Source organism: Strongylocentrotus purpuratus, unplaced genomic scaffold, assembly GCF_000002235.5.
Source record: "Strongylocentrotus purpuratus isolate Spur 01 unplaced genomic scaffold, Spur_5.0 spur5_scaffold_21, whole genome shotgun sequence".
Classification (NCBI taxonomy): Eukaryota; Metazoa; Echinodermata; class Echinoidea; order Camarodonta; family Strongylocentrotidae; genus Strongylocentrotus; species Strongylocentrotus purpuratus.
The window spans coordinates 27,985,723-28,007,678 of NW_022145607.1; the positions used below are offsets into that span (position 1 = coordinate 27,985,723).

General features: G+C 39.2%; 2 protein-coding genes across 2 annotated transcripts in view; both read left to right on the forward strand.

The window, feature by feature from the left end:
* LOC589722 (uronyl 2-sulfotransferase) overlaps nucleotides 1-7,175 on the forward strand; it is a 30,493-nt gene extending 23,318 nt beyond the window's left edge. Inside the window, exons 6-9 of the mRNA XM_789357.5 lie at nucleotides 318-465; nucleotides 2,523-2,620; nucleotides 3,593-3,750; nucleotides 5,060-7,175. Of these exons, the coding sequence (XP_794450.4) occupies nucleotides 318-465; nucleotides 2,523-2,620; nucleotides 3,593-3,750; nucleotides 5,060-5,253 (598 nt within the window). The 3' untranslated portion in view covers nucleotides 5,254-7,175. The remainder of the gene's footprint in view (nucleotides 1-317; nucleotides 466-2,522; nucleotides 2,621-3,592; nucleotides 3,751-5,059) is intronic.
* Nucleotides 7,176-20,229: 13,054 nt separating this feature from the next.
* On the forward strand, nucleotides 20,230-21,276 carry LOC100888026 (beta-2 adrenergic receptor-like). The gene has a single exon (XM_030994299.1). It carries the CDS (start codon nucleotides 20,230-20,232, stop codon nucleotides 21,274-21,276), a length of 1,047 nt encoding a protein of 348 aa, XP_030850159.1.
* Nucleotides 21,277-21,956: the final 680 nt, after the last annotated feature.

A 21,956-nucleotide genomic window follows, 5' to 3' on the forward strand; every position in this document is an offset into this window, starting at 1 on the left:
CAACTCCGGGAACGGAGGTACGCACATGCATGTTCCCAAAATCTCTGGCTCGTAACAAAAGAAAAAGGTCTACCCGTATTGAATTTACACACCGGACTTATGGTGAAAGGGGGGGGGGGTGCTGAAAAGGCTTGTATAACAAAAGAAAACGATCTACCCGTATTGACTTTACACACCGGACTTATGCTGAAAAGGGGGGGGGGGGGGTGCTGAGAACACGCATATGCGTACCCTAAATAACACTGAGTGGGGGGCCGGGGTGTGTATGCAGATGAATTTACCCTTTTTGTGTATCTTTTTTTGTCTGCCCTTTCCAGATATGGCTTCCAGCACCCTACGTACATCAACATTATCCGAGATCCACTAGAGAGGGCAGTGTCACAGTATTATTTCATTAGGTTCGGAGATGAGAAGAAACAGGAGCGACGGTTCAGCCAGAATTCCACCGATCCTCGTAAATTAATGGTGAGACTTCATCAGGGTATTTCATTTTTGAATTTACTAGTCGTTTTATTTATAGAGGGCAGGGGCGTACGCAGGATTTTTTCAAGGGGGGGGGTTTTAAAATATTTTGCTCCCGAAAATTTGAAAATCGCGCCGGTCGAAAAGTCGCTCAGTGGGGGGGGGGGGTAAGCGGACACTTTTTTTTTTTTTTTTGAGGTCAAAAAAAAATCGCAACGACTCAGCCAGCCGAAAAGTCGCTCAGTGGGGGGGGGGGGGGGGGGGGGGGGGGGGTAAGCGGACACATTTTTTTTTTTTTTTTTGGTCTCGAAATTTCATAATTTGACATTTTTTGTTGTTGGGGGGGGGGGGTAAGGTCACCTTATTTACATGTAGGTTAGCCGTGGGTATAATTTTTTTTTTTTTTTTTTTTTTTTTTTTTTTTTTAATAATAAAAAAACAAAAAACAAAACAAAACAAAACAAAGGGGGGGGGTTTTAGGTTTTTTTAGGGGGGTTTACATACATAAAAATACCGAAGGGGGGGGGGTTTTGAACCCCCAAACCCCCCCCCCCCCCCCCTGCGTACGCCCCTGATAGAGGGTAACATTGTCAGTGAACTTATAACAATCCCCTATGATTCAATTTGTGCGCAGCTGGAATATATGAAATCAACCCTAAACAATGAAAACTAATAACCTGGTATTCTGGTACAGTTCAGAAGTAAGAAGAAAAATGAATGAAACATAAAAATCCAACGTATACAACACAAATTAAACTTTGATTCCGTTCTTCTGCAAGCATAAGCTGATATTGCTCATCTATATTTTACAACAATTCTTATTCACAAAATTGAATAAGTTTGGGTAACAAACTGAAAAAAAGGCAAAGGTTGATTTGTTTAGATTTAGAACTTTGGAAATGTTATAACATCCATGGTTTCAAGACGAAGTGGTGAGGGAGCTGCTACCCATCATTTATGATGCGTGGCAGCAGATCAGCAGCAAATGTTTGCAATGGAAATTGTGATATTAGGTCCAGATGACAAGTGACGATGTGGAAACCGGAATTATTTTCAGAATTTTGTCACTCGTTACTCATTACCTCATGATGCTATCTGTTTGTCGGTGAATAAAAAGAGGGAAACTGTATTTCCATTGAATCAGTGTCCTGCAAGTTTTACAGGTATATAATTATACTTTCATCGTGAGCAAGGCTGAATTCTGCCTAAACATTGGGAAATCTGCTTAGCCATTTAAAGGAAGATGCAATCACTTGTAATTTGTTTAAAGCTAAAGACCAGTTATGGTCATGCGATTGCATTGTGAAAGAAACATTGTGAAATCGATCAGAAAAGGTTGATCATCTAGCATAGATGTACTGCAAGGTTCTGGAATCATCAAAATGATAAGAAATTGGCCAAGTCTTCATAAAGTTAGAATCACTGTACACAGAAAGATGTATATGGGACTACACACATGTGCACGACACATGCATTTGTATCTCTCAACAGGCAAGAGATACACTAATTTCCCAAATATATCAATTAGTAGGCGGTTCCCGTCAACATTTTTATCATCATGTATTATTCAAAACATATTCTTTCACATGATTGGTAATAAGAGCTTCCATTTCTTTTTTAATTGGGACGTTTCCAATACTGGTCTTTACCTTTAATATCTACTGTTAATTAAATTTTTAATATCCCTTGTAAAATTTTATGTTTTTGTGTCTTTCGTAACTCAACTTACTCAAGAATGAAGGTGATTGGTTGAATTTTTTTGTTTGTTATAATGTTTAATTTCTGAGGCCATAACATAGTACATGTACATGTAGAGTATAACTTTTCCATATTAAAGGCTCAATCCAATTTTATTTCTTCTTGAAGTTAGTCTTTATAGTGGCAATCAAGTAGAATCTATGTAATATATTGTATACTTATATAATGATGTTGTCACAGATGATTACCTTTGTAAGTCATGAGACTCCATATCACATGAGGCTTGTGAGGTGATTCAAGAAGAAGAAGCATATCATTTTATCCATCTGTATAATTTGCTTCTTGTTTATGTCTCTTAACAGAGTTACGAGCAGTGTGTCATCCAGCAGGTGCCGGAGTGTATTGGAAAAAGAGCCTTCTATATTGTCCCTTTCTTCTGCGGCCACGACCCTAGATGCAGGCAAGTATGCAAGGAGACAGGAGGATATTTTTATATGTCATATTTAACAGTTCATTTGTCTCATATAATACAAATATGTCCATTCATGGGTTCGATCCCCGGCATGGCACTTCTGTCCGTAATCAAGGCATTTTATCTACATGTACATCTTTGGGGGCTTCTCTCCATGTCCGTGTTAAAGGTAAAGACCAGTTATGGTCATGCGATTGCATTGTGAAAGAAACGTTGTGGAATCGATCAGAAAAGGTTGATCATCTAGCATCTAGCATCTGCAAGGTTCTGTAATCATCAAAATGATAAGAAATTTGGCCCATTCTTCGTAAAGTTACAAGCACTATACACAGAAAGATGTAAATGGGACTACCCTACATGTATATCTCTCACAGACCATGAGAGAAATAAATTTACCAAATATATGAATTAGTAGGCGGTTTCCGGCAAATTTTTTATCATCATGTATTAGTTAAAACATATTATTTCACATGATTGGTAATGAGAGCTTCCATTTCATTTTTTGAAATTGGGGCGTTTCCAATACTGGTCGTTACCTTTAAGGTGGGTGGCTCGTCATTTTCCATGTGCAGAAGGTCATAATTCGCCGACACCAGACTTGGTGAAAATACCATTAATGAGTGTACAAGTCTGAAAACAGCAAACTCGTAGGTCAATCAAGAAACACCCCCTCATCTCTCAAAGAGTCTTCGGGTGATGCAAATGTCAGATAAGGACTTTAACCATATGGGGGAAAGACAGAGCATTACATAAAGCTTGTTGATCATAAACCTGAAGGCTAACTGCAATAAGCCGTCAATTTTCTGATTGCCGGTAGTTGTCGTTTGGACGATAACTGCGTTGTTTGTTGTCGGGCTAGCGTAATTTTTCCTTTGGGGTGTGACACAAGAATTTACAAACCATTATTACAACCATCTTGGTGGAAATCTTTCATGATATTCTTTACTCCTTTATTTCCAGGTTTCCAACAGCATGGGCTTTAGAGCGAGCTATTGAGAATGTCAAAAAGCATTATGTGGCAGTGGGAATCCTAGAAGAGCTACAGGACTCCTTGCAGGTCTTTCAGAAAGTTCTACCAGACATGTTTAGTGGAGCCTTAGATACATTCCTTAGATTCGGTAGGTTCATGGAAACTAAGGTGTCTTAGATGTAAGGTACTTGGTAAAACTACATCTCAGTATTTGGGGAAAGTATCTGCCAGGAAAGATAGCTACCATGAAAGATTGGTACCTAAAAATGTAGGCATCCTTGAAGAACTACAAGACATTTCTGAGGTCTTTCAGAAGGTTCTACCAGAAAGGTTCGATGGAGCCATTTGATTTAGTAGGTACCTTGGGTAACTGGGGAACAGAGCAGTTAAGGACTTGGTGAAACTGCCTCTCAGTATCTAGGGAAAATATGTATTCTAAAAGAGATAGCTTCTATGAGAGATAGGTACCTGGCAATGTAGGCATTCTTGAAGAACTACAAGACATTCTTAAGGTCTTTGAGAAGGTGTACAAGATATGTCCAGTGGAGCCCTAGATACATTCCTTAGATTTGGTAGGTACCTTGGGAAACTGAGTAAATGAGCAGTTAAGTACTTGGTAAAGGTACATCTCAGTATGTAGGGCAAGTATGAACCGGTACTAAAAAGAGATAGGTACCTGGCAATGTAGGCATTAGTGAAGAACTGCAAGACATTCTTAAAGTCTTTTCTGGTCTTTCCAAAAGTTCTACCAGACCTGTCCAGTGGAACCCTAGATACATTCCTTAGATTCGGTAGGTAACTGGGGGAACTGGGTGACTGAGAAGTTGAGTATGTGGTGAAACTGCATCTCAGTACCTGGGGAAAGTATGTACACAGAAATAAAGCTACCATGAAAGATAGGCACCTGGCAATGTAGGCATCATTTGAAGGTTTATAACACATTCTAAAGGCCTTTCAGAAAGTATTTACCTGAAATGATGGCTACCCTGAAAGATAGGCACCTGGCAATGTAAGCACCATTAAACAACTACATTATTAAGACTTTCAGATAGTATTCACCAGGAAAGATAGGTTCCTGACAATGTTGGCATCGTTTAAGAACTATAAGGCATTCTTGAGGTTTTTCAGAAGGTTCTACAAAATATGTTTAGTGGAGCCCTAGATAAATGCCTTAGATTAGGTAGGTACCTTGGCCGACTGAGAAGTTTAGAATGTGGTGAAACTACATCTCAGTATTTTGGGAGATTATGTCAGTACCCAGAAATAAAGCTACCATGAAAGATTGGTACCTGGCAATGTAGGCATCATTTAAGAACTACAAGACATTCTTAATCATATGTATGTCACACTGTACATACATACAGTATAATATATGTCTGTATTATTTCATTTATAAACTAAATACCTAGGGAGATCCAACTGACATTTTTCTCCTTTTTTCTCCACTTTCCTTTCAGAACAAATCGCTAACAGGAACAAGACGTCTGTTGGTGTGACTCAATACAAGAAGAAACCCTCAACCAAGACTGCCCTCTATGTCAAAAATGTTTTAATGAAGTACGAATATCAGTTTTACAACTGGATAAAAAATCGCATGCATCAACAAATGGCTGATTTAGGAATCAAGTCTTATCATAAAAGTTACAGATGAAAAGAGGATATTCTTTAGGATATCTAGTACCTTTTTTTAAACCTTATTTATTGCAATAAAACCAAAATCATTTCAAACTTTTTATACATTTTTTTTGAATTCCTGTATCTTTGCTAACGTGATTTTTCCCAGCAATGCCTTTTTTGTCTTCCAAGTCATTATTTTATGACAGTTTAACTTTTGTATTAACTTCATAGGCAGCATCGTTGTATTTCCCCCATCTCTCATTGTTTTAAATCAAGAACACTGTAGTAAGTGAACAAATTTGAACAGGCATTTGTCCTGTGGTCAGTGAATTGCTGATTGGTCTACAACCAGTTTTTCTACTATCCAATTAGTCTACCGTATTCCCATATGGTCTACACCCAGCCCGTCTACCATCCACATGTTCTAATTATCATTTTGTCTTCTTATCATTTGGTTTAATGAACTATAGTCGAATAGCCATTCGGTCTAATATCCAATTAGTCTACTGCCCATTTGGTCTACTATTCATTTAGTCTAATAACCAGTTGCTCTAATTCCCATTTCGTCTACAATCCTTAAAGTCTCATAATCATTCGATTATTATTATTATTATTATTATTCATGGTTAAATGATTATATAACGATATGGATAATGCACAAAATGGGCATTAGACTTCATGAGCAATAGACCTAATGAAAAGTAGAAAAATGATTATAAGACTATATAATAGGGATAGTAGTCCGACTGGTTGTAGACCATATGGGAATAGACCTATTGAGAAGTAGACAAACTGGTTGTTGACCAAACGGCAATAAGCCCGATGCCAGGCCCAGCTGTTTGAGGGGGAATCGGAATGACTGATGTTGTTCAAAATCTTATTCCAATGATCACGTTGAATGCATGTAGGATTAGAAGTTTTCAATGGAGAAAATAGAATTACATGTATATGAATTTATATTGACAACTTCAAAATTTCATGTCTGTGTTATTTCTTAACAGATTTTGCTGCAACTTTCACTGATCTTTTTCTTTGAAGTTTTGTTTTGCTTTCATTAAAACCAACTTAATATCGGGCTGAACTTCCCCTTTTACAGTGACTGCATCAATTTATTTGTTAAACTTTTGCAAGAAAAAGTCTTTCTTGCAGATACCAAAGCAATCATGTCTTAGGCTATGACAGCGTTTTTTTAACCTTTTTTTTTAGTCTTGGCACCTTTTTAGAAATTAAACAAATTTGCATCACCCCATTCCAAAGTTCATCACTGTGACTCTTAATATAGATATAGGCATATGGCACATAATGACATTAAATTGCTCATGTGTGGGCAGATGCCTCTTGCCAGAATACAAATTTTATTTGGTTTCCAAATTTAGAAAGCGAGGGAACTGAGGGAGCAACAACAACAAAAATGACACTGTTGTGGCAAAAATAATAGTTTGTGACCAGTTGATAACATATTGGTGTATTGTATGTTTTAAATATAACTAAATCTCTCTTGTGGCAACCAGGTTAGAACACGCTGGGCTATGATTCTGTATTAACCAAAAATATAGCTTGAAGAACATTGAAAATTATTATGAGAATGAATGTGATAATGGTGGTAGGTTCTGTTTTTCGAAACTATTAAACGCATACTTTTCAATGAATAAAAGGGACTAACCCTGTTATACATGTGTGTACCAGTTCTAGTCACCTTTCGTGTTACCAGCAATTTGTAAATATATTTATTTATCAATACGATAGTATCAAATCAAAGTATGATTAGACAATTTTAACAAAATTGATATGTGCTTATTACTTAACACCTGTACATAGCCCCCAAAAAGAATCTTTTTGATAAATTATCAGCTTCGATCCATGCTCTATGCTGTTTCTTTTCTATAATGAATATGTGTGTGAGATTTATGATAAAGTTTTGATGAATTCATATTTGATTAAAAAACAAAGTCAATATTTTCCTCGTCATTGTGCTTTCTTTTTGTTAGCGGTGACTGTTTTTCAATCCTTATAAATTGTTTATTTACTTATTTATATATATATATATATATATATATATATATATATATATATATATATATATGTTTATATAATTACGGTAGTTATTTATTTACTTGCAATTTTATTTTTACGAGGTAGCATTGTCAGTTACAAAACAGCATTCCACACTGGCTCTGTTGGCCTTTATTACGTATATATACTTAAAGATTACAGATTGTAACTAAAGACAAAGTTCTATAGATAGGCCTATATATATATATAGAATAATGATTTTGAAAAATTATTAGGAATTGTCTATCAATAATGAAGGCAAATTCAAAGATTTTCGTTGAAAAAACACAAGCAAACAATAAAGACTAACCATTAAATTTAAAAAAAACAGAAAAATTATTTCTAACTAAACCTAGCAACTATTGCGTTCTTGCTTTATACATGCAAGTAGAACTATGCCTGGTCAATGTTTTTCGCTATAGTACCCAGCAGACTGTAGCGAATTTTCATGCCTGCAGTTTTGGCCAATCAGAGGCCTAGAATCTTGATATGCGTTGTATAATGAAAACTGTGAAACTGCTTGTGTGCCACTACTTCATGTGAAAATTCCAACGTACACAATGTACCATCTAGAGAAACGTGGCAGGGTGGGCAAACCCAAGAGATGCACTATTGATGACTTGTTATGAAAATTGATAATTAGTTTTATCAGAGGGAGGCAGGGGGGAGTGAGGGGGTGGGAGGTAGAGAGTGAGGAAGGAGGGGAGAGGGGAGGGAGAGAGTGATGGGAGGATGTGTGTGTGCGTTTGGAAGGGGAAGAATATCTTTTTTATTAATGAGTTTTACTTTTTGTTTCTGTATTTGCCAGCAGGCACATAGCCACGGGGCGGGGGGGGGGGGGGGGGGCACGGAGGTACGGCCCCCCCCCCCCCCCAAAAAAAAAAAAAAAAAATCCAAGATCGGTTGCACTTTCTTAGACCCCTCCCCAGGACGTCGATCAATTAAATGTTTGTGCCCCCCAAACATCAAACTCTGGCTACGTGCCTGGTATTTGGAAAGTAGTTCAACTCAAATTTATTGTTTAATTTTTTTTACCGGACAACCCGTTATAAAAATATTTCATGGGAATCTTAACAATTTAGCCCACTGTGTGTCCGCTAACTCAATATCGTCAACATGGTTACTCGACGTTTGAGGGCAAGGTTTGCAATATCATTTTAACACCTTTCAAAGGAAACTGGGAGCTCCACGAACCTAACCCCCCCCCCCCCACCTCCTCTCTCCTTGTACGACATACTGTGCACTAATTATTTAACAGAACGCGTGCATTCCGACGATTAGACTGTTAACAAAATAAACTAAACGGTCTTGATTAATTACATGAATAAATAATCAGTTGATGGGTGAATGCGGGTAAAGTGCCATTAATATGATGATATTGCTTTTCATTATCCCTGTGACCACTAGGGTATTTGAAGGATGAGCAAGGGGAGGGCCGGGGGGCGGGGGCATTTATTTGCCCTTTTTCGGCGGGTTTCCAACAACGGAAGGTAATGCCCCCCCCCCCCTTTTTTTTTTTTTTTTTTTTTGTTGTGTGTTATTATTTTACCAGCTAAGTTTAATAGGATATTAGGGAATCATTACAAGTCAAGAAACGCGCGAAAAGTAGACAAATGGAAAGACTTACCTTTAATTTTTTCTCTCCCAAAATAAGTCATTTTTAGCGCCCGCCTCTTAACGCAAACCACGGCCCTCAAAAGGTACTTTACCCATACAGGTTTATGAATCACAGTAACTTGAGATATTTTACCCCCCCCCCCCCCCCCCTTGGTGCCAAGATCTAGATATGCCGATGATTATGATAATACGTAATGCGTGATTAGCTGAATAATTACGCAATTCGATTTGGAAAAAAAACTTGATGAACGAGTTGATGTCATGCTAACAGCTCCTGAAAATGACATTTTGATAATATGACGATGCTCTATAGGGACTGGGCAAATCCTTGGTCACAACAAGATCACGCTCCGATCGTAATGAGGATGTTCAATATCGAGATGAGAATTTCAATCTTAAATGTCATATTGATGATCTGACACGATTGTATGAACAAATAAATAGTGCGATAACGCGTGTGTATCCTTAGCACGATCACATGTCTAGTTTTGTTGTGTTTTGTTTTGGGTTTTTCTGGCTATTTATAATTAATGTAATCATCATACAAGTATTGAGTCCCCCTCTCTCTCTCCCCTCCCCCCCCCCCCCCCTCTCTCTCTCTCTCTCTCTCTCTCTCTCCCTCTCCCTCTTGTTATCTCGTCTCTGTCTAGCTCGTAAACGTTCCAGTCCCCCTACTTGATTGCATCTTTCTTTCTCCCCCCCCCCTGTCTTCTTTGACTTCTGTCCCTGTATAGCACCTTTCTTGACTACCTTCCTCCTATTTATAGCCTATTCAATTGTTCCCTATCCATCCTCTCGTTCTCATTTTGCCTCGTCCCCACTTTCCCCATCTCCCTTTCTTCCCTATTTTTTTCTTTCCTACTTTCTTTGTATAGTTATTCTCCTCCTCCCCCCCCCTCTCTCTCTCTCTCTCTCTCTCTCTTTCTCTCTCTCTCTCTCTCTCTCTCCCTCTCTCTAACTCTCTTTCTCTCTCTCTACTTCCTTATATCTGTCTGTTTTCTATATCTATTCTCCCCCTTTCATTCTCTACACCATCTCACTCTCTCTCTCTATCTCTTCCTTTCTCTCTCTCTTTTATTCTCTCTCTCTCTTTCTCTCTCAGTGTCTCTCTTTCCCTCTCCCCTTCTTTCTCTCTCTAACTCTCTCCCTCTGTCTCTCTCTCTCTCTCATTCTCTCTCTATCTGTGCTCGTTTCATTGTTGGAGCATTTACTTCCAATCAAGTCTAGATAGGTGCAGCATAATCTCACGCCTAAATTTCAAAATCAAACTAAATCGAACTCGTCATATCGACCTTTTTTTCTTGCACCCTCTTGCCATTTCATAATTCTAACACAACATTGACAGAAAGTTTCACATTGTATTAATTTCCCCCAGTGGCACTAGAGCCCTTAAAGGGAAGTCCACCCTGATATTTGTTTGGTTCTCATAATAATCAGAAAAATAAGAATAACAAAATTAGTAAAACTTTGAGCAAAATTCGTTTAATACCTTGCAAGATACGTCAAAGTGTTTAATTATTATTATTTCATTTTTTTGCTCAAACTTTCACTGACTTGTTTCTCTCATTTTTCTGCTTCTATTAAAACCAACTTAATATAAGGGTTGGGTTCCCCTTTGAGGTGAAAAACCTATTCATATATCGATCCTTTTTTTGCCTGGTCAGTTTCTTGTCGTTTCCGCTTCTTAATTACGCCTCATGACTTCGAATCGAGTACGCATCGAATTCCACAAAATTCACTCGGTCAATTGATACCAACGCGATCAATATTTTACGCTCCATTTTTGTTTCTTTCTTTCATTTTGGCGGTCGCATCAAAATTGCATTGCGTATAATTAGCCCAGTATCACCAGGTACAACTCCTAGCTGTTATCACGGACAACAACGACAACACACCGTATAAAATATGATGTTAATCCGAAAAGAAAAGAGTCAGTCGATTTGAAAGCGGTTTGGGGTCAATTTTGACGCGCTAGTTAATTAGGTGATGCGGGGTTGATGAACATGGCACAAGCGCTTTCACTCTTCGTGTTATCATCATCGTTATTATTGTTTGGGCGCTGGCGTCGCATTTCCAGTTGCACATGACTTGTCAAGATCAAACAAATTATTTCCAATATATACTTGCGGGTCGTTATAGAAGAACCTCTGCACTTCGTTACAGACGACATTGCTTTGCTGTGTTTGTTTAATGCAGGAAAAATACCGATGATGTTGGTGATATAATTCTCGGAGATGCGGATATGATTCTTGGTCGTCAGCTTAAAAAGACGGACATTGTTTTACTTTAAAATCTGCTTTATTGTTGCTCGAGGCACAGGGACACCCGTATTTGTTACGAATTGACTTTCTGGTGTAAAAGTGTTGGAAACTTCATGTCCTGCTATTTTATTCTTTGGACACAAATGGTGCATTTTAAGCGTCTCTTCAATAGTTTCCTCATATATCTACCACCATTTTCTTTGACTTCTCCATCTGAAAGAAAAGCAAAGGACAAAGCAAAATTCGAATGCATTTATCATTTTTTTTAGTTTGTTTCTGATGGTGCTACACGAAAAGAACATGCTTGTATCTCGGTGTCTCTCTTGCCATCCTTTCCACGTTTCAAACAGGTAAATAAAAGACGATCATTTTGTTCTTCTTCAAAATTTGATTTCATCGAAATTGGAATTATCTCAGCAATCAGCACACCATTGACCCCGTTTACTGCTTTGTGTTGACATCAAACCAGGAGTATTCATTCTGACAACTCATGTTCACACTCTGGGTTATAATCTTTGTTCGAATCATGATTGTCATAATGGAAGCAGCAATAGACTGAATTTAAGATGATGCTATGTAGAAAAGAAGAGCAGGCACACCATGTTTGGCATTTGAAGTGGTTTTCTTCAATTAATTCTCCTTAAGGATCGTGGAAAATAACTTTTTTTTCAGTTATGGAGAATGTCATAATTTGAACCAGCATAACTATAAAAAGATCATTTAATAGCCATGTTTGCATTAGCACCAGTTATAGGGTATAAAAAAGGGAAAAACTTTAAAATTACGCATCCTATAGCCACAATAGTGTTTTTAGTTTAATGTTAGCGATAAATTACAGTATAAATATAAGAAGACAAAAAGTATTTAAGCCCATTTCTTGTAATTTCGGACGTAGCTAGCCAATGTTTTATATTTATTAAAAAAACATTGGCAAAAAATGCGAGTTAATTAAAGTGTTTAGGGTGTGTATCCATTTTCAATCTCAAGACGGTATAGGTTCTTTTCTTTTTCTTTTCTTTCGGGGGGGGGGGGGGGCGGGGTTACGAGGCGGTGTTAAAAAAAAATGGCTCACGAAAATTTGAAAATCGCGCCGGTCGATAATTTGGTCAGTAGGGGGGGGGGGGGGGAGCAATAATTTGTGTGGGGGCCTCGAAAAATCGCAGAGACCCCCCCCCCCCTGGATTCGCCACTATAGATACAAGTGTATTTGAGGGATGGGTAAGGGGGCAATTCGCCCCTTCAAAGTTCAGAGATAGAAGCTAACAGATTCGGAATTCGCACGAAATATTTAAATAGATATACTGCTCGGTCGAAAAAAACAGTGATGTTACGCATTTCATGATGAACCCCCTTGGATCTGTTTGTATTTAATATCGTAATCTCACGTGTTTTAATTGCCCCTTCTAATACCAGTGTCTGGATACGCCACTGGGTACCTTGTAGTCATTCTGGGGGGGGGGGGGACTTCTCACTTTCTTCGGCGCCTTCGGTTTCGGCTTATACCTATGGAGAAAGGAGGAAACTCTTAAAGATATACCAGTTTTGGAAACGCCCCCCTCTCAAAAAATGAAATGAAAGCTCTTATTACCAATCATGTGAAAGCATATGTTTTTACTTATACGTGATGATATAAATTTTGCCGGGAAACCGCCTACTAATTGATATATTTGGTAAATTATTATATCTCTTGGTGTGTGAGAGATAAACGCACGTGTCGCGTTGCCCCATTCACATCTTTCTGTGTACAGTACTTGTAACTTTACCAAAACTGGGCCAAATTTCTTATCATTTTGATGATTCCAGAACCTAGCAGTACACACCAATACTTATACGCTATAGATGATCAACCTTTTCTGATCGATTCCACACCATTTCTTTCACAATGCAATCGCATGACCAAAACTGGTCTTCTGACCTTTAACACCTGGTTACTGATTATCTTTACACATCTACTATACCCTTGTTCAGCATGATTGCCAAAGTTAATCGATATGGCACTTATAGAGAGAGAGAGAGATACACTTGACAATAAATCATTAATTGTCCCATCATCGGCCCAACATCCTTTGACTCTATTGAGTAATTGATTTTTTTTTCTTCCTGACATCTATGGCATTTCGTAGATGGTTGTCCCTCGGGATTGGATTTGGTTAAGTGGTTTATTTTCATGTCTCTTAGTGAAAAGGTTTATGATTCAAATCTCAGTCTTTCACTAATGTATTTTATGCAACGTATAATTTGCCTCTCTTCACCTAGGTGAAGTAATTTGTGCGTCTTTCTCAAATTATGATTTAGCGCGCTAAGGTATATAAGACGGCTAAATCCATCGCGATCGCGCAACATTATAAATCGCAAAATACATTACCAATTTCATAATGCTTAACAATATTCTATCTAAGTGCTTTACTTTTTCACTACCTTCCGTTTATCCATGGAGATAAGATAAGAAGAACTTCACAAGGCTCTAAATATAAATTGTGTTTACGGAAAGGTAGAATACACATGCAATAGGTTGATCTAGCTGAAAGTATTAATGTCTTGTTTGCACGAGGACATGTAGTAGTGGTGGTTTTTGTACATGACTGCTAAGATGTTAGTAAGTAATCAGATGACCGACAGCTTAAGGACCTCTCCGAGAGACACTAGCGCATCGCCTTGGTTTCGAACCCGGACATCCCGGTTACGTGACCACTGCTCTGTCGACTGAGCTATCGCGCCTCCTTAAAGATACTATGTCCCTTTTGCAGCCAACCTTAAATTCTGTAGAACTTTGCAGGAATTATGAATATGTCATGTATGTCCTATCTGTGAAATTTAAACGTTAGCAGTGTCCTAATATTCAAATTATGCAAGGAAACCCGTTTAATTGCTAGACTTCACTGTCAGACACTGTTAAGTGACTGATTGGCTTTTTTTCTTCCTTGGTAATAACATACATAAAATGAGCTGTAAAGGGTACATGAGCATCTGTCTACATCAATAACCCACTTCTTGAAATGGCCAAAATTAAACTGATTGAATCTTTGCGCAGCATAAAACGTACGACCATTCGGTACAATGGTCTGAAAATCAAGACTATTACTTATTGGCTCTATAGCTTCAAAGTCGATTTGACAACTAATAGATGTCATTTTCCCACTTAAAGACAATTTCAAGCCCCCCCCCCTTTTTTTTTTTTTAGGGAGGTTCTAAATCAGTATTATCTTTCAAATGCCGTTGGAATTTAGCCTTTTCATTTTTGGGGCCTGCAAATGGGACATAGTATCTTTAACATAATTTACCGTGGGTGGATTCGAATACTTGACCCCACAATTGAAGCAAACTGATCGACCCACTTTACTACGCCACCTCCACAAGACCAACGACGCGGTCTGCCGAAGCATATCATTTCGGACCAAATCTCATAAAAACTAGTTATCAGTAACAAGTGTGAAAATTCTATAAACAAATTCACAGCCATTTAAGTGATACAATTTGAGTAGCCTTTAACCATTACCATGATTGCTGTAAAATGTTGTGGAAGTTTTATTTTGGGTTGATTTGTTTGTTTTACCTGACTGCCAAGAAGGCGTGCATGTGCTTGTAAGTAAGCAACCAGGGGACCGATGGCTTAAAGTCCTCTCAGAGGGACTTGGTAATATGGATCGATGCCTTATCAAACGGCACTAGCGCATCGACTTGGTTTCACGAACTGCTCTGCCACTGAGTCATCCCGCCTCCGTAATGAAACATGGTTTTGCCTATTTTAGCTCTCACCTGGTACATTGATTGATAGATTATTTATTATTCATGTCAGAAATTGGTTTTTTTTTCTATCCAATGCACCAGAAAATAATGAGATCAGGGCTCTGTAGCATAAAATATATGATAATCATTGACCGACCCCCCCCCCTCACTCACACACACACACACACACGCACACACACACGAGTCATATTTCCTTCAATCAGCTGGAACGTTTGCAATAGACAGATATCATGATGTAGTGCGTGCACGGCAAGATACAATTAATTGTAGGAAGCTTAGATTGGAGATTTTTACAATAAAAAAAGTCAAACTTTACGTTACATAGCCCAGATATTGTCAATATGAATATCATCCTTGCCCCACCATTACATCCGCTAGCGATATAGGATACATCGCTTTCTTTTTTTCCCCTTTTTTCTGCGAATGCAAAGAGTGTTCATCCATTTCTCGTCTATTTGAACGAATTGACGATCGTGCAGGAAAAGAAGTATCGTGCAACTCAACCACTTTAGCACAAAAGAAAATGTTGGTAAATGAAATTTTAATTTCCGACGAAGCATATATTGTATGCGAATGTTGAGCAAACCGAGCCTTCAAACTTAATGAATGAAAGTGCAAATAGAGTGATAGAAAATCAATGAATGGCCCGGGAATAAACGAAGATAGATTGGTCGATATAGAGTGGGATAAAATATAAAGATAGATCACATCTGAAAAATGGCGCAATACAGTAAAATATGATATACTGTCGCCCATGATTGAATATGATTGATTTTGTATAAATACAGTATATATATATATATTATCAGGTCTCTATTGATCGATCTCTCTTACTCTATATATATTGATCACTAACGGGTTTCTAAGATTATAAACCATATTGTCAACACTTTTTCATGAAAAAATGAAAGAAAAAATATCCCAGCTTTATGGACAACAGTGTGGATGGAGAAAGAGAAATGGAAACCCGCTTCGTTTAGGAAGTCATGTTTCATACAATGTACAAATTGTGTACATCAACAGGGATAATGCAACGTTTTCTACATGGTATTTCTCTCTCTCTCTCTCTCCCTCGCCAATAAAAGAGACTACACACAGAGAAATAAAAGGTGTACTTGGGGAGTAACACGAAATTGGAAAAATAGGGCGCCTCCCTATTACACCATTTAAGGAGTAAAACACGGAAATACGCAAGGGTGTATATTTGAGGGATGTAATTTTACACCCTATTTTAGTCAGACGAGCTCTGATTGGTCAGTGCATATAATGTGCTTGTAAGTTATCAACCGGGAGACCGATGGCTTAAAGTCCTCTCTGAGGGACTTGGTAATGAGGATCGATGCCTTACCAAAGATTCACAAACTGCTCTGCCACTGAGCCATCACACCTCCGTAATGAAACACGGTTTTGCCTATTTTAGCTCTCATCTCGTAATTGATTAATAGATTATATATTATTCATGTCAGAGATAGAAAAAAAGGGGTCTTTTTTCTATCCAATGCACCAGACAATAATGAGGTCAGGTCAGCATAAAATATATGATAATCATTGACCGACCCCCCCCCCCCACACACACACACACACGCACACGTACACGCACACACACACAAACACACGCACACGTACACACACATTAGTCATATTAATCAGCCGAAACTATCACAATAGACAGTTCTACTTAAAGTTAATTTTATATGTTACAGATATAGATATATTAGGGCGTACATGGCAAGATACAATTACTTGCAGCAAGCTTAGATTGGATATTTTACAACACAAAAAAGGGCAAATTTTACGTTACATAGCCCAGATCTTGTTAAAAGGAATAGTATCCTTGCCCCACCTTAATGATCCGCTAGCAATATAGGGTACATCACTTTCTTTTCTCCTTTTTTCCTTTTTTCTGCGAATGCAAAGAGTGTTCATCCATTTCCCGCCTATTTGAACGAACTGATGAGACGTGTGCCGGAAAAGAAGTATCGTGCAACTCAAGCACTTTAACACAAAAGAAAATGTTGGTAAATGAAATTTTAATTTCCGGCGAAGCATGACTTGTATGCGAATGTTGAGCAAACTGTGCATTCAAACTTAATGAATGAAAGTGCAAATAGAGTGATGGAAAATCAATGAATGGCCCGGTAATAAATGAAGATAGATTGGTCGATATGGAGTGGTATAACAGATATTTAAAGGTAGATCACATCGGAGAAATAGGGCAGTACAGTAGATGATACACTGTTGCCTTAGAAAATTGAGTTTTGATTATGCAATAATTGTAAAAGAAACAGTGTGGAATCGATTAGAAAAGGATGATCATCTCGCATAATAAGATATTGGTGGATACTGCAAGGTGCATGCTGGATTCATAAAAATGATAAGAAACTTAGCCCAGTCTTGGTAAAGCTACAAGCACTGTACACAGAAAGATGTATATTGGGCTACACGAACATGTGGCATAAAAATCCGTCCCGATTTTTATGTTGTTACATGCCATATTCAGAATATGAAAGCATTTGAAAAGCCATGCTTTTCAGGGAACCATTTTTATCTGATGTTCTTCCACACTTGCATAATAACAATAATAACCCTCATAAAGTATTGTTCTCCTCATCCCAGAACTCAACCTTCTCTTTAAAGAAACAATTGTTCATGAGTGATTGCGATAATGTGATTGGTTCTTTATATAGATAGTTTATATATTCTCAGGACCTCATTGATCAATTTCTCTTATATCGATCAATAACGGGTAGTGAGCACTAATTTATTTATTTTCTTTTTTGCTCCCGAAAATTAGAAAATCGCGCCGGCTGATAATTCGCTCAGATAGGGGGGGGGGGGGGGGGGGGGGGGGGTAGTGAGCACTAATTTTGTTTTGGGCTCTCGATAATTTCAAAAATCACCCCCCCCCCCCCCCCTCATTGAGCGCCAGGGGAGGGGGCCCATCTGTAAAATAAAAACAAAGTAAAATTAACGTGTTTTTACGTCTTTTTCCTCAGAGGGGGGGGGGGGGGGGGGGGTCGCCCCCCGGATCCGCCACTGGATCCCTATACCTTCATGAACAAGTGAATTTCCGCTTCTTCTAGGAAGTCATGTTTCATACAATGTTCAAATTGTACATCAACAGGGCAAATGCAACGTTTTCTTCATGGTATTTCTCTTTCTCTATCTCCCTCGCTAAAAAAAGAGATACAAATGACGATTACTACTCTATTGTGACCCAACTACAACAATTATTATTACGCATAAAGTAGTACACGATGTATCTTTTGTAAGCTTAGCCATTATAATTGCAACTGTATTATGCATGAGACACGTTTTAGCCCGGAAGCAGCGTTTGGTGCGGTGTAGATAAGAAAAAAAAAGAGAACACGTTTTAATCCAGCCACTTCTGATGCATTTTTCATTAACGACTGGTATTTCCCCCATTAGGCAAAATAGCGATGTCCATTTATATGGCACTTGTATTAAAAATAGCTTAAGTAGTTCAAGCAATATTATAATAAGGATAAATGGATATAAATCGGTTAGTTAAATCATAAGCATACCGTTTGTGTATTTATCTATGTGTATATTCATTTATTTATTTTATTCATTCCTTTATTATTGAATTTATTGATTTTTGTATTCATTTATTTATTTATACATTTCTTCTTTCATCCATTATTATTCTATTACAAAGTGGAGCGTGTATTATAATGAGGATAAATGGATAGAAAATGATAAGTTAAATCATCAGCATACCGTTTGTGTATTTATCTGTTTGTATAGCCATTTATTTATTCTATTCATTCCTTTATTATTGAACTCATTGATTTTTGTATTCATTTATTTATTTATATATTTCTTCTTTCATTCATTATTATTCTTTTAAATATATTTAATTCTTTTTAAACATTTTGTTATGGTTTTTTGTTTATTTAGGTATATATCCATTCATTCAGATATTACTTTTATTTCATATTCACTGGCGTTTCGTTTTACACTTTACGCTTTATTGTAAATAAATGCAGACATCCCATTTTCGTGTAGTTACTGGCTTACTGCAATGAAATTGTATATATCACCACATATTTGTCCAAGACACCATTTGAGTAAAGCAGCTATACAGAATGTTGACACTCCTATGTCGATTTCCGCGGGAAGGATGGTTGAAACTTGATCGCCAGTCGCTTTTCTTATGGAGCTCTCACACTCTGCCGAGTAGGCCTACCGTCCACCTGCCGGGCTATTAACAAAACAACAGAGTCCAGAACGTTGGGTTTTGAGCGAACTTGTCCCCGGGCGCAAAAAAAAAAAATCATAAATTTAATCTTTTCACCGTTTCGTTGCCATCTTCTGACCGTTCTCACCGGGCGCATACCGGGTTTTGAACGTGCTTCTACCGTCTTCACCGCCCAGATTGACTTTTGTTTAAATTTTTGGCCGTTTCCATACCGGGCCCATACCGGGTCTCGAACGTGTGCACCGGGTTTGTAGCAGCCACCTACCAGTCACTTAGCGTCCCTTCACCGCTCGGAGCGTCCTGTGAGCGAGTCCCGGACTGCTGACGTTCATGACACGTTCACAACCCGTTTACAACCCGTTGCAGACGGTGGATTTTGTTTTGCCCGTTCATCACCGTTCTGTAACGGGTTATGAGCGTGTTGTGAACGTGTTCATACAGTGTGACCGTTTTCATAACGTATTCATACCGTCCTCATACCGTTTAACACCGTCCTCTTGCCGCTTACTGGCGGCCGGTGCCAGCCGGCCAAAGTTTTGAACATGCCCAAAAATTTCGCCGGGTCCCACCGGGTGTAAATAAGCGCCAACGCCCTATTAACGTGTTGCCCGCTTTGATTACGAACCACCGTGTGCCCTCGCCGTTCTCCACCTTCCGCAGACATTTTCGCGCACGGTGGCACACGGTAGGCCTACACGGCAGAGTGTGAGAGTCACTTTATTGGCAGCAGTTTTTGTTTAGTAATGCAGTTGTGAGTGGGACAGGCATACGCGCACGTACGCACACACACACACACACACACACACACACACACACACACACGGGGTGGGCGCTGAAAGGAGGGAGGGAGAGAGGAGAGGGGCTGGAAGATGGGAAGAAGGGAGAGAGGGGCAGAGGCAGAGAGAAGGCGGGGTACAGAGGGAGAGACAGATGATGGAGGAGGGAGTGAAAGAGAGAGAGATAGAGAGGGGAAGAGAGCGATACAGAGATAGAGAGAGAGAGAGCATTGCTTGTCCGGGGTGCACGCAGTGTAGGCGACTTATGTCACAGTATACTAAGAAATTCCCGATTATTTCATCGTTCATCCTTTTCACTGCAGATCTAACCAGGCATGGAGACGCTGAACGACACCCTTGGGTCCAAAGGGGAGGAGGATGACGACGCCAAGAGACTTATCTATATTCTTCAAGGCCTTGTCGTCTTCATTTTCGCCGTCCTGATCATCTGCACCAACATCTTGAACCTCATCGTCATCCCTCGCCTACCTGACATCAACGAAGCCAGTAAAGTCTTCTACAACTGTTTGTCCTCTGCTGATATCCTTCTCGGTGTCGTTCTCCTTCCCGCCTTGCCTTCTGCCATCGTTGGTGGTTGGCCTTTCGGAGATGTCATCTGCAAGATCTTTGGCTTCGGTTTGACGCTAGTCGCCGGTCTATCCTCCGCTAGTTTGCTGCTCCTCAATCTGGATCGCTTTTTTAGTATAGCCTCTCCGCTCCGCTACATGGCCATCATGGATCGGCGAAAAGCTGTCATGATCGCCATAAGTGCAGTCATCACTGAAGCAACGTTTCTCCTTGTCATACTTTTCGTGAACCCCCTAGGCCTGGATATAATTCAACACTCCAAACTTGGCGCCTGCATCATGATCTTCTACGAGCCGAGCTTCATCGCGTATTCGCTCGCGATCTTCTCACTTTGTATCTGGTCTTTCCTTCCCATCCTGGCCATCATTTACGCACGGATCATCTGCATCAGCAAGAGACACGCGAGACGTATTCAGGTCCAGGAATTCACAACTCGAGTCGACAAAGTAGCAGGGAGCGACGAGCCGGACTTACCGGACGAAAGGCCCCTGGCGGCCAAGAAGAATGTCAACCACAAAGCGATACGCATGACACTTTTGGTGACGGGCACCTACGTCGCGGCATGGGCACCCTTCACAATAAGCCAAATATATATTTCTAAGGTTACAGATGTGTCGACCGTCATTAGGGTGTTGGTGAGTTGGCCACTGCTTCTCAATCCTCTGTGCAACGTGATCATCTACTCGGTGACGAAACGTTCTTATCGGACTTTGGCGCGAAATCTACTGAAAGGATGTCTCCGATGTTCCCTTGCAGATCTTCGCAACGCAACATCTCATGACATCCTCGTGTAGAGAGATTGTTTTGCCAGCTTAACAGCCCGACCGGCCGACCGGCGGCATCTTTTACACGCTTGATATCTTCAGTCTGGATAATGATACTTTAACATTTTACTCATATATTACGACCTTTTTGCTTTAAATAGTATTAATCGTTGACTGATGTAGTTCTTGATAAATCATTATATCGATAATCTCTACCCAGGTGTAGTATGTTACTGTAGTCTGCTACTGTTCCTCGAAGGGGATTATGCACTGCTGAAGCTGAAGGACAGGATAATACGCTGGACTCATAATCCACAGCGTCATCTAACGACACCGGTGTTTATATGATTTCACGTGATGCATTGTGGGGAAGGGTGGACAACAATGTCGTTTATGGCATTGTTATACATTAGTTGTACATTAGTACATTAGGAGATAAGGGAATATAATCCAAATTTTTGTTTGCGAAGGTTAAATAATTATCAGGGGTATACATGTAACTAGTGTGCTGACTCAAAAGATGTCAGTCCTACTATACCCACGACGTTTTGATCATTTTGGCCACTTTTTTTACCCAAAGTGACGGCCATTATGGCCACGTTTGGTAAGGAGATAATGTTTCAGATTTTAATGGCCTTTTCAATGTAAAAATGTGCCCTGGGCCCTGTTTCATAAAACTTGTTATATACCTCACTTTAGAAATCCAGCCT